General features: G+C 37.4%; 2 protein-coding genes across 4 annotated transcripts in view; one reads left to right on the top strand and one right to left on the bottom strand.

The window, feature by feature from the left end:
* Rnls (renalase, FAD dependent amine oxidase) overlaps nucleotides 1-6339 on the bottom strand; it is a 288758-nt gene extending 282419 nt beyond the window's left edge. The window contains exons 1-4 of one of the 3 annotated variants that reach the window (XM_004653002.2): nucleotides 6208-6339; nucleotides 5305-5410; nucleotides 4375-4517; nucleotides 3038-3196 (exon numbers count right to left, since the gene is read on the bottom strand). In XM_004653002.2, coding sequence (XP_004653059.2) covers nucleotides 3038-3196; nucleotides 4375-4517; nucleotides 5305-5410; nucleotides 6208-6325 — 526 coding nt within the window. In that variant the 5' untranslated portion in view covers nucleotides 6326-6339. Of the gene's footprint in view, nucleotides 1-3037; nucleotides 3197-4374; nucleotides 4518-5304; nucleotides 5454-5853; nucleotides 6001-6207 lie in introns of those variants that run through there. The other 2 variants (XM_045141963.1, XM_045141962.1) reach the window with 2 other exon arrangements.
* A 4148-nt stretch (nucleotides 6340-10487) lies between these two features.
* Nucleotides 10488-13901, top strand: part of Lipj (lipase family member J) — a 136714-nt gene continuing 133300 nt past the window's right edge. The window contains exon 1 of the mRNA XM_045151393.1: nucleotides 10488-10594. The gene's annotated coding sequence lies outside the window, so the exon portion shown is untranslated. The remainder of the gene's footprint in view (nucleotides 10595-13901) is intronic.

Raw genomic sequence — 13901 nt, 5'->3', positions numbered from 1 at the left:
GGTATAACATAGTGCTTATAGATAATAACACTATATTTTACACAAGTTTTTTATATGGTAGATGTTATAATACGTGTACTTATCACAAAATAAAATATAATTTAGTAGAGAAGGTGAGGTCAGAGATGGTATAGATTGTGGAGAAATTTTCATGGATACACACTTGTCTCCAAACTCATCCAGTTGCACCAATTAAAGATGTATGTCTTTTCATATGTCAATAACACTCTAATAAAGAAATTTTTAGAGCAGATTTACACAGGGTTAAAAGATGAAACTAGATTCTTTCTAATGCTCTTCTAATTATGTTTGTCTTTCTTTGTTTGTTTTTTTTTTCTTTATATATTTCTCTCCCTCTCTCTCGGTCTTTCTCCCTCCCTCTCTGTGTATGTTTCTCTCTCTCTCTCTTTCTTTCTCTCCCATTCTTCCTTTTTTTTGCCCTGTCTAGCCTGAAACTATGTAGAACAGGCTAGCCTCTAACATGCAGTGATCTTCTTTTCCATCTTATGAATACTTGGGTTACAGGTATATGATACCAAGCCCAGCTTAATTATTATACTTTGATGATTAAAATAAAATCATCAACTAAATTCCATATAGAAAGGGAAATTGATTTGATAAAATAAAAGCTGATTTTTCAAGCACACCTACTTGGAGAAATGTATCCTCTCAGTTTTGCCTCTAGTCACATTGTTTCTCATATCTGAATCCCTTCTCAGCACTGAGTATAGGAACTTCAGTTCAGACTCCCTACACTTGCCTTTGGACAATACTCTCTTACATATATACTAGATCCCCCAGTTGATCTAGAATACACCCTAAGATTCTCATTGTTCACACATACACAATTCCTCTTTTGGGTACTGGCATATCCTTTTCTTCCCAAATGCAACATTCCCATGCCAGCACCTCACCTGTGCTAAGTCACAGTGACAGGAAAGCAATGTCCATGGGTATCGAATTTTCTAATTAGTGCAAAACAAACCCTCAGAAATAGAGAATAAAATTTTAGGTGTCCCAACTTCCCATTCCTACCCTCGAAGGTAGATAACAGTTGTTAAATAAAAATATTTGCATGTAAAAAAACATTCCTTACTGGGATATTTATAGATTAGAGACTATTTGGGGAAAACTTAGGAAATCGCATGAACAACATATACTATAGCCATCACTAAACTGCATTTATTAAAAACAAAACAGGGCTGGAGAGATGGCTTAGTGATTAAGGTGTTTTCCTGCAAAGCCAAAGAACTTCAGTTCAGTTCCCTAGGACCCACATAAGCCAGATGTACAAGTTAGCACATGCATCTGGAGTTCATTTGCAGTGGCTAGATGCCCTGGCATGCCCACTCTTTCTCTCTCTTTCTCTCTCAAATAAATAAATAAATAAAACATTTTAATATAAATCAAAATAAAGGTTTTTATTCAAAGATAACAGTATCACTAACACAATAGTTAACACTTAAAAACAAATTAAAAAAGAAAATAATTGAAGACTGGTATGTTAGAGATGTCAGTAATACATAAAAATATTGACCAATACTACAACTAGAAATAACAAATGCACATTTCAAAGTTGTGAGGGGTGTGTGTGTGTGTGTGTGTGTGTGTGTGTGTGTGTGTGTGTTTAAATCAGGGCCTTACTAGCCTCAAATTCATAGTCCTCCTGAATCAGCCTTCCAAGAACTAGGATCAGAGGGAGGTGCCAACATGTCATGTACAGCATCAAAGGAGTCTGTAAGGTCCTAACAAAATTTAAGATCTACAAAACTAACTACTGGCTTATTAATTATTTATTTCAAATAAAGTTGCTAAAGTATGGCCATATTTGATCTAAAAGTCAAAATTTTACATACATCAACATAACATGTTATTATTTAAATAATTTTTCTGTTTTATAAAGTACAACACTGCCCAATAAAAATATTCTATTTTAAAATATTTCCATCCTAGTTTCCTGATCCTCTTTTTCACACATTCTATCTTTATTCGGTAGCAACTGAATTTTTCTACAGCCCCTTATTTTACCTCAGTCAGTGTTGAACTAGGAAACATCAGAACTGGCATATTGGAGACAAGAGGAAACCTCCCACTTGTCATTTCTCAGATAAATAAAATAAAAATTTGAACTCACAACTAACTAAATCAATTTTTTCAGGGTGGCAAAAAAAAAAAGCCTTTCTTAAAATAGTTTCTTAAAACAAACAATAGTTTCTTCAAACTACAAAACTAATCCTTTGAAACAATGGTTTCTTTGAATATGAAAACTGGGGCTAAGTGATATTAAACTTTTAATGCAAAATATATTCTACTTATCAACAACATATTACTTTTTTAATGTTATTTTTAAGAAAAATGCCTTTTTTTTCCTTATTCAAAGGAATCTCTTTTCAATTTACTATAAATTGGGCCCTTTTAGCATAATATTAGCTCTTTAAACATAATTTGCAAAATGAATGACTAGGAGAAATATAAGACTTTATCAATTACAGTCACTAAAATGAATCAGAACTAAGAGAAAACATGAGAGCCCCATCTTCCCCTCATCTCTTTTCTTATGCCTCTTTCACAATGAGATTGGGTAATTAATTTTCTCAAATAGGAACAAATGCATGGATGGTAATCCAGGGAATTAAAAAAATAAGAAATAAAGCAATCTAAAAACGAAATTGAAACCTTTCTTCAGGATAGCCTCAAAAACACTGCTGTTCTTTTGGACCACACCATTGCATACCCATCAACAACACTGGACTTTGGCAACCAAGCACCATTTACCACTGATCCACTTCTCCCGTCTAATATGGAAATTTTGAAGGCAAGGGAAAAGAACAAGTTTTCAATTTTTACCTAATTAAAAAAAAAAATCTGTGAGTTTCACTATGACCGAGACTAACATGAGGAAGCAGGCCATAGCTGTTTGTAAGACATAAAATCAACAGAACTTGTAGTATTTCCTTCATTCAGGGAATAAAGCAAAAGCATGTCCTCTCAAAGAAACCCTTTCACCCCAAGTAGATAAATGTCAAGGCTGACTCACGGTTGGCAATGTCACCTTGAAGCTCAAGAATCTGAGGAACTGGCATGGTGAGGACAACAGCATCAAACTGCTCAGAAGAGCCTGTTTCCTTGGAGACTTCCCATTTGTCATTTCTCAGGTTGATCTTGGTCACATGCTGTCTGAAATAGACATCTGCACCTGCTCAAAAGGCAAAATCATGATCACATTATCAGATTCTCCATAAGGAAGAGAGATAATGAAAAGTCACAGGCTGGCTGCAGTCATGTGACTGCAATGCTTAACCTTGTCTTCTATAGACATCTCTTTATTTTCTCTCACAGTGGCAATTCCTCTCCTTGTCACTGGCACCCGTAGACCTCCTATTGAACAAACAGTACTGCAAATAATGACAGCTAACTTTCATTAAGTATTTGCTACATGCCAAGCACCTGGTATACATTATATCTATTTCAAAGATAAGGAAAGACATCTCCATCAGTATTCCATGACTTAGAAATATCTACAGCTTAGCTGGGTGTGGTGGCTCACACCTTTAATCCCAGCACTTGGGAGGCAGAGGTAGGAGGATCCCCTTAAGTTCGAGGCCACCCTGAGACTCCATAAGGAATTCCAGGTCAGCCTGAGCTAGAGTGAGACCCTACCTAAAAAAAAAATAAAAAGAAAGAAAAGAAATATCTGCAGCTGACTTAAAGCTTGCATCTTTGTAAAGCAAAAATGCATACATTTAAATAAAGGTGTTAGCAATGAATTCTCTCTGATAACAAAGGTAATGCCCCTTATTAAAGGTATCAATATTCTATATAAAATGTGGACTGAAGAAAAGTCTGTATGAGACTTCATCAATTATCTTCACTAACAAGAAACTCTGAATATTCTCTCATCATATTTTCCTTCTTAACATGTATTAAATAATTAAACATATATTTAATATATATATTAAAAATATTCAATTCCCCAGTACCCACGTAAGCCAGATGTACAAGGTGGCACATGCATCTGGAGGTCATTTGCAGTGGCTAGAGGTCCTGGTATGCCCATTCTCTCTATCTGCCCATCTTTCTCTCTCTTTCCAAAGGAAAATCAATCAATCTATCTATCTGTGTGTGTGTGCGTGTGTGTGTGTGTGTGTGTACGTATGTGTGTGTGTGTATACATATATATACATACACACACACACGCACACACATACACACACACACATATATATATATATATATATTTTTTTTAAGATTTCAAGGCTGGAGAAATGGCTCAGTGGTTTAGATACTTGTCTGCAAAACTTAATGACCTGGGTTCAATTCCCCAGTGCCCATGTAAAGCCAATTTTTAAAGAAGAAAGAAAATCCAATCCCCACCTGATTCTTTCAAATAGTGCTTAATAATTGAAGAAATGCCTTGAGGAGCCACAAAGTTGTAATCCCCTTCTTTCAGCTTCATTCCTTCAATAGGACAGGTCAGAGGCCTCAAAATTCCATGAGCCAACAACTCCTCATAAAAACTGAAACAAATCAATATATAGAAAACATAGTAGGATTAATACAATACTATGTATTTTTTCTAAGAAGTCTATATTACAGTCACAAACCATGCTAGGAAACTTAATTTAATAAACTAAAACATTTTTTGTTAAATAAAACTTGTAATTCATGCAAAGAATAGAAATGCCTTAAGAATCTGTAGATTCAATGCAGAATTCTCTATATTATTCAAAGGTAAAGTAAAGGGAAATTCATAGAAAAATTTTTAATGCACTTGCTAATTTTAAAGTTGGTTAAAAATTGACTTCCAGGGCTAGAGAGATGGGTCAGTGGTTAAGGCACTTGCCTTCAAAGCCCAACTACCTGGGATTGATTTCCCCAGTACTCAAGTAAAGCCAGATGAACAAAATGGCACATGCATATGGAATTAATTTGCAGTGGCTAGAGTTCATGAAGCACCCATTCTCTCCCCTTCCCTTCTGTGTGTGTCTCTCTCTGTGTGCTTTCAAATAAACAAATAAATAAAAATTAAAATGTGACTTCCACTTCAGCTGTTTTCCTTTTGTTCAACAGTAACAATAACATCCCTATTCACCTTTTATTTCCTCCAGATATAATGTCATCAAAATCTTCACAACCTATGAGGTATTTAAATAACTGCTCACAATAAATAATACAAATAAAGATAATATAATTTTAGTATGTTACAAGAGAAACACTTTTTAACATGTTTTAGAACTAAGTGATTCACATCCTTTTACATCATACAGCCACTAGGACGGACTGTGTCCCAGGCAACTAACTTACATTTGGTGAGTTTTGGCATAATGAGGAGTGCGCGTGATGTACTGAGCCCCCAGATCCGCTGTGCACCGAGGGTTTCGAGGATCGTTGACAGTAGTCATTCTTCCTCCTGGAGTCAACCCACACGCCAATGTCAGTGCAGTTGCGGTAGCCTTTTGAAATAGAAACCACTCTGGGGTAGCTCAGTGGGTGTTTATTTTTTTTTAACATGTACATTAAGAAACTGTCTTTTTAAATTGAAGTATTTGTCATGATTGTCATGAGGTAGTTTAATAGAGACAATCTGGTCACAAGGTTTTCTGTTGTTCTTGCTGTTGTTTTTTTTAAGTAGGAAAGACTCATGAGTAATGCACGAGTGTCTGTCTCACAGTGTTGCTAACATAGATTTCGTTAACTTGACTAAAACAAAGTTGGACAGGTAAAATGAAATGGAGGAAATGCCGGAAGGACTAAGGAAGGCTCTTTGGGTCCAGAAGAGTGACAATGACAAGGGTCTGTGATCCAGATCTTTGGACAGTGCGGGCAATGAGCACTGGGGAATATGGCACTGACCCACTCAGAGAAGATCCATCTGTGATGGTCAGGGGTGGGCCCGGCCTTTCTCAACCGGTGAGCTAGCAGGAAAGGGGGTGGAAACATGTTGTTCAAGCCTCCAGGCCACTCGCCCACCAAGGCCCAGCAGGGTCCGCCCGGCGCGGGCACGACCCCGGTCACGTGACGGGCGCACTGCGCACGCGCGGGAGGCACTGCGCACGCGCGGGAGGCACTGCGCACGCGCGGGAGGCACTGCGCACGCGCGGGAGGCACTGCGCACGCGCGGGAGGCCTGCGCTCCGGGCTCTTCTGCTGGGCGCTCCTATGGTGGCCGGGCGCAGACCGCTTGGAGTGCAGGCCCCAGAGCACCCACCTGCGTCCGCGGCCTTGTCCCACACGGCCAGGTACAGGGGTCCCGCTCGCTCCCTCCTCAGAAGCGCGGCACACAAGCTTCCGGTCAGCCCGGCGCCCACGACGAGCACCCGCAGCATGGCGGTCGCGGAGAAGCGGAAGGCCCGCGGGGCGGCCTGGTCCGCGCGCCGCTGCCGGGGCCCCGCCTGCGCCCTGGGTGGCGGAAGTCGCCGGGCGACCCGCAGACACCCTGGAGCGTATCCTGCTACCCCGGGCCGGTGCACCGGCGATGCCCCAGCAGGCTGTCTCCCAGGGTCTGTAACAGGAAAAGGGTTTGCAATCAGGGACATCACGTTAGTTTCTCCGAATAATGCATCCCTTTCCAAAGGAAAACTTTACTCCACTCACCTATTCAACGAATGTTAACGGGTGTGTAAGAAAATGTTCAGTATGCTTGGAGGGATAGGATAATGAATAAAGAAAGGTTCCCTGCCATTAATTGCCATACCCCACAACAACAACAAGTAGTGAGACATCTCAACCATAAAAAAAAAAAAAAATAGGTTAAACTAGTTTGCAGATTAGTTATTACCAGAAAAATACTGTGGGATAACTATTAGAATGAGTATATTTAAAACGGCTAGTCTCTTACTAGGAAATCATTTTTAAATCATTCTGTTTTGTATATCCACTTCAGACAAAATATTTCCATCCATCAGATCGGCAATGGGTCATTTTTTATGTACACCCAATAAAAGAACTAACAAAACAAGGACATATGTGACCTAAAGGTAATCCAAGTATAGAAAAGAATGACATACAAAAAGCAATACATACATAATGATTTACAACTTGTGTATTACAGAATAACAATAGTGAAGAAATACTAACATTCTACTTACAAAACCTTAGAAGCACAATTAAATGACAAAGACAAAACTGTTCATAGGTCAAGTAGAATTCTAGAATTTAAAAAATAGAAGTCTAATAAAGATATCTTGGTGTGTTCTACATTCAAATACAAATTAAAATTGTAGTAAATATTCAGTGGCCAATTCTGCAAAACACTGGTGACTTCGAAGCCTGCAAATGCCCATTGTGCAAGAACTCCAATTTTGGATCTGTCTCCTTTCAGTCCTTTTCTTCAATCACCTTGAATACCTGGAAGAGGTCTGAATGATAAACATCTTGTGAGTTGTTGAACCTATCCCCTGTGGCAGCAATGAATTTCTTATGGTGACAAGTGCTCTGATAGTCATCACCTAAACCAGAAATTGATTAACCTCTTGCTTCTGCTCCCTAACTCCATATATGTGTGCTCAGATGCTCAATTTACATCTTCCCAATATGGCACACTGACATTAATTTGGTTCTCTGTCTTTTCACCATTAATATTGTTTACTGTTTTGAAGTGAGTAATCAGACCTGATTCAATGGAGTCTTCCCAAAGTCAGGCCTGGGACCTAGAACTCTGGGAATAAAATGAGTTTTCATTGGTTGGGAATTCCTTTAAAAAATGCTAAATGCCTACCCTTGTCAAGTATGCAGGAAAGCACACAGTGTACTGTATGCCTGGAAGTGTAATGAGTGAAACTTGTGGAATACAGTTTGGTAAGATATAAGAAAACCTTATTGTGCTTCATAGGTATTCATTTTTTTGTTGTTGTTTTTTGTTTCTTTGGTAAACAAATTGGAGGGCTCTAACAACCCCTGCTTTGTAGGAATTTCCTATGACTGACTGCTGCTCTCATATCTCATAATCCACAACTCCATGGTGAATACTGGTAATCCCACTAAGTAGGGCCCACAGTGGAGTGAGGAAATGTTGATACCAACATAGGATGTGTCCACACAAAGTTTCTATTTAATTAAAAAAAAAATTAAGTCAGGGCTTGAGAGATGGTTCAGCAGTTAAGGTGCTTGCCTTTAAGGCCTAGCAACACAGGCTGGATTCCCCAGTACCTATGTAAAGCCAGATGTACAGAGGGTTACATGCAACAAGTTCATTTGCAGTGGCTAGAGGCCCTGGTGCACCCATTCTCCCCGCCCCCCATCTCTGTCTTTCATAAATATATAAATAAAAACAAATGTTTGAAACAGTCAGAACTTAATAGAGGGCTAGGGAGATTGTTCAGTAGTAAAGTCACTTGGCTTGCTTGCAAAGCTTGCCAGCATGGATTCAATTCCGCATAGCCATGTAAAGTCAGATGCACAAAATGGTGCATGCTTCTGGAGTTCATTAGCAACAGCAAGAGAATGGGAATTCACTCACTCATATTTTCTTATCTCTCTCAAATGAATAAGTAAAAGTATTTTTTAGTATCAATAACAATTTAAATATTTCCTCCTAGAAGGAGGCTCATGAGAATCAGCAAAGAAACAAGCACCAGGAAGCGCTGAAACTTATAAGATTCACAAGGCTGCTTCCCAACTTTATAAATCAGTAAACAATTGCTGGGGTGGAGATTGCACCACTAGCCCATTTATCTCTAAGTTGTGCATTGAGCTCTAGGGATGCAGCCTCCTTAAGTAGTCACCCATGCTGGGGTGAACTTTAAGTCAGCATGTTCCTGTAAGTAACCCCTCATTCATTCTTTTTACATAAACCCAATAAACTGGTTCACCAAGTCGGATTTTAGTGCACTTTTGAAATGGGGTGTTAGGGGTTCAGGAAGGTCCTGGAACCCCAAACCCTGGGTTCATATTTGCCTTTAACCAAAGAATTGGCCAAACCAAACTAAGAATGATAATTATTAAATTGTTATATTTATTTATGGAAGTACAAAACCAAGAGAAGGAAAATGAATACACCCACGTGGTCTGAGAGCCCATGTGGTAGGCCCATATTACTTAATGTAATTTTTTTTCCCCAGATCTTTGCCATTAAAGTTCATCTTAAAAACTACATAAAAGTTATATCTAACATTTTGGCCAACCTGTGACTATGTCAGTAGCCCATTTTAATTCCTATCACCTTGTATCACTTGTAGAATTATTTTGCATTTGCCTGTTTATATATTTATATCTTTTCTCCCATTAGAATAGTTACCAACAGAGAAGAAACATGCTTTATTCAATATAGTATCCCTGGCAACTAGAATCAAGGAATTCTCAGAGAATGAAAGTTCACTAACTGCTTGCTAAGAAGGTATACTTTTGAGGATAATATTTAAAGCAGGGTTGGCAGGCTAGTAACTTAGTTGTATAATTTTAGAACTGAATATCCTTTGCCAGAGAGTATTTTATATGATATGGCATGACTATAATAATATAAAATATGACATTGAGCAGAGAGCTCTTAACAATGCTATATAGTTCTGCCTGTCCTTATTTAACTATGCTATTGGTAATTGTGTTTAACTGTATAATATTAACTTGATTAATAATAATAAGCTTGGATAACACAACCAAATGAGTCCTATATAAAATAATAATCCAGATTTTAAATGATCTCAGCATGCAGTCTGGGAAACAAATTTAATCTAAAGAAAACTGAATTAGAATGTTCAGTCAATCTTATGTATACAAAATAGTTTTACAGAATGAGGGAGCTAGGACTTGGTATTTTATTTACCCCATCATGAGTCATCATGAGTTAACAGTATAATGGGTTGCCAAGCTAAAAAGTATATATGAACTTAAGCTATGGAAAGTTAGAGTACACAGATTAAGAAAGCTGATGGCCTCAAACTACTTATACTGACCAAACCATGTCTAAAATACTCTGTTCTATAGTATTGGGTCCCAGATTTCAAAATGATTATTCAGGATCTGTTGATATTCCCAAACACACACCCACCACCTCCTCCAAAGGATCTGTGGTGAAGGCTGATTTGAAATTACTTGAACTGGTAAAGATGATCGAGATTTACAGCCTAAACAAGACTGTGAGGAACATGAAAGTTGCCTTCAAATGTGTTAAAAAAACAAAAGGGAAAAACATATATTTTCATTTGATTAAAATCAGTTGATGAGTATTAAAAAGTAGATTTGGGGTTGGAGAAATGTCTCAGTGGGTAAGGTCCTAGCCTATAAAGCCTAATGAATCAATTTTGATTCCCCAATACTCACATAAAGCCAGATACATGGAATTTCACATCTGTTGTTCATTTGCAGTGGCAGGAGGTCTTAGTACACTTATTCTCTGTGTCTGTCTCTCTTCTATCTCTCTCTCCACTTGAAAATAAATAAAAATTTAAAAAAATAAAATAAAAGGTAAATTCTGCCTCTACTCAAGGAACATACTTAAGGAATTATTTACCTCGATATATCTAAAACATCTGGATTTCCTTGGGAAGTAGCTATCCAACTGTGGAGTTTTCAAACAAAAATCGATGAGCATATAGTAAAGAATACTTTAAGAAACTGAAGCACTGCATTAGAGGAGCACTTCTCAAGCTGAGGAACATGTAAGTAATGAAAGTTTTCTCCACTTGATCTTAGCCAAAAGGCCGAGAAGTGATGAAAGTTTTCTAAATGGCAGGCAGTTATAGCCTTAAGTTAGTTATTAATTATTTGTAAAATAATATGAAACCAAAGTAGTCTCTTTTCCTGTGTTCCCTTTCATAATTCATTTACAATGACTCCACAGAAAGGCATATTTTTATTTATTTTAAATATTATTGTGGTATATTTTCCTAAGGAATAAGATTTTGAAACGCTGTGGTTGGTTCTAATAAAATGAATTATTCCTATAACAGAATTTTGACTTTTTCTGCATTTTAAATGCTTTAGAATTTTTCTTTCAAAAATGTAAAAGAAATAAAGAAGAATTAATACAATATTCAGCTGAAAATTCTTTAAATTTTTCTGCAATGTTCTCATTTTATTTTGCCTTCCAGTTCAATATTATTCTTCTTAACCACTAAGTTGTCTCTCCAGGTCTGGAATATTATTCCTGTTAAGCTTCCCTGTGATTCTATTTATTAGTCACTAAAAAAATAGTCTGTTACTACACTGAATCTCTAAAATCAGCAAAAACAAAATGATACTGCATATTTCCTGTGTTCTCTGTTGCATCTGGGGTCAAACAAATCATCTCATAACAATGGTAAAGAAATGATTCTGACATCACGTTTTGGAAGTACATAGATGTGTTAAAAATATAGATAACTATTAATTTTATGTTTAATTAGTTTTGTTAACCAAACAATAAGCTTTAAAAATCATTGTTTAAAATTTGGGTTACCTAAGTTTGAGCACTCTGTCACAAAATTACTTTGACCCTGCTTTCATCCTTCATTTCCTTATGAATATCTGCCCCTAAACATAGTATCTGTGAGTGGCTCATTACAGAACAGTAATTTATAAGATGAGTAACATGGATGGAAAGCTATGATGAGTCACTTAAGTAAAAGTTAGATTGATAACCTGTTTGGCTATGGGCAAGATTCTCAGGTCAAAGTAATATTTTTACTTACTGTTTCTGTTTATCTCTGTGTGGTATATATACATTTATGTATGCATGTTTGTGTGTGAGGTGTGTTTATGTGAGCAAGTGTGTGTGTGCACATGTGTATATGTGCATGTACATAAGAGGTTAATGTACAGTGTCCTCTTCAATCACTTGCCACCTCATCTTTTGAGACAGAGTTTCTCACTGAATTTGAAGCCCAATGATTTGGCCAGAATAACTAGCCAGCCAGCAAGCCCAAGGATCCCCTGTCTTCACATCCTATCATTCTGGTTATAGACACATGCACCCAGACCAGCTTTATGTAGGTGCCTGGGGATCTGAACTTAGGTCCTCATGCTAACACCATGACAATGTATTGACTGGGCCATTTTCCTAGTCTGAAAGTAATATTTTAGAATAGTGAAAGTGATTGTTGTGTTCTAGTCATTATTGGGGAAGGGGGGAACTCAGTTCCAGTCATAAGATGATTGTTCCCACTTAGAAATGGGTAAATCATCATTTCCCATGATGAAGTAATCTGTCTTAGGGCTCTCTGTTCTTAGGATCCTGCAAATATCTTATATATCTTGAAAATACCTTGATGTCTTAGAACTTGAAGGAGTGCAAGAGAAGTGAGGTAAATCTAGGACTATCCAACCTTGCATTGCCAGTTTTTAGGAAGACATACTTTAAATGATTAAATGTCTCTCTTCTAGACTTGAGCTTGAATTTGACCAAGAGTTTAAGATAGCACAGGGATCAGTTGCGGTCCCATCAACAGAGTCTCTGCTTTTAGTAAAAACAGCCTCTAAGACCCTGCTACACAGAAGAAAATCTGCTTAGTAGTTAGACCTTTAACTTAAAAAGTATTAAAAAACTAAATATTGTTTAGAAGATATTCAATCATTGTGACCTGCAGAAGGCAGCTTCTTACACAAATATGTCCAGCTGGCCAAGCATGAAACAGGGCCCGGCAACAGTCTCCCTCGATGGCCTTCACAAAAGATCTCCAGGCAGTGCAGCCAGCAGAAGGTAGGCCCAGCACCGTTCTTCTTTTCCTGTCCTGGGTGGGAGACCTCCAGCCAGAGTGATCAGTAGACCGCAGGTGCCATTAACAACTAACCTACCCAGTTTGCAGAAGGCAGACCTAATGCTAAAGGAAACCAGCATTAATCTTTTACCAGTAAACTTCACCTAAGGTCACAGCTGTGATACAGAAGGTTCACATAACATTAGCTGTCACCTACAGCTAGACATAACCATATAGCTGATAAATAAGAGGTGAGCACTACTGTTACTCAGCCTAATTGGCTATAAGGATGTAATCACTAATAAAGTGGCTTGTAAGAAGTTCTGTAGAAAAAGAGTCAGCCAACTAGTATTAGAAAAAGGGCACACTTAAAACTGGATCAGAAATGAAAAATTTAACAAAGAAACTCAAACATTATGAGATATCAACCTACTACAATTCTCAACCTGTCTACTTCCCTATCGTGGAAGCCAAAACCACCAAGATAGGGGAAGTGACAGAGAAAGAATTCAGAATCCTATGTCTAAAAAGGACCCATGGCCATGTGCAAGGCTCAAACAGATGAATGAACCAAGGAAATACAATCATGATTTTTTTTTACAAGATAGTCTACAGTGTAAATGCAACTATAAACAAATTGGAGGAGAAAGTCCAACATATGGAGGTTTAATTCAGTAAGGAAATCAAGACACTGAACAAGAACTAAACATTTATTCTGGAAATGAAAGAAAACAATCATTGAGATAAAATAACAACAGAGAGGATCACCAATAGGCAAAACAATCAAAAGATAGAATTTCAGAGATGAAGACAGTAATTCACACAGACAACACAGACACATATAAAGAAATAAAAATCCAGGAAAAGAAGCAATATTTATAATAAGTGTGGGATACATTCAAGAGACTAGACCTTAAAATTCTCAGGGCAGAAGAAGCTGAAATAATATTTAGGGAAATTGAAGGACTACTTAGTGAAATCACAGCAGACAAATTTCAAGTCATAGAAGGAGATGTTGCATGTAAACACAAGGAACATTGAGAACCCCCGAATACACATGACCAGAGAACAGCCTCTCTACAACACATCATAGACAAGATGTAAAAAATACAAAGTAAACAAAAATCAGGGTAAAATCCAACTGAAAAATATGAATAAAAGAACGTAAGAATAACTTCTGATCTTTCATCGGTGACTCTAAAGTCCAAAAACAAAATAATGGAAAAATATAGTTCAAGCTCAGAAAGTAAATAACTTTCAACAGGGCTGGAGAGATGGCTTAGCGGTTAAG

The sequence above is a fragment of the Jaculus jaculus genome, chromosome 1, assembly GCF_020740685.1.
Source record: "Jaculus jaculus isolate mJacJac1 chromosome 1, mJacJac1.mat.Y.cur, whole genome shotgun sequence".
Taxonomy (NCBI): domain Eukaryota; kingdom Metazoa; phylum Chordata; class Mammalia; order Rodentia; family Dipodidae; genus Jaculus; species Jaculus jaculus.
Note: the sequence above shows the minus strand (reverse complement) of the source record. Positions and strands in the feature narration are given on the sequence as shown.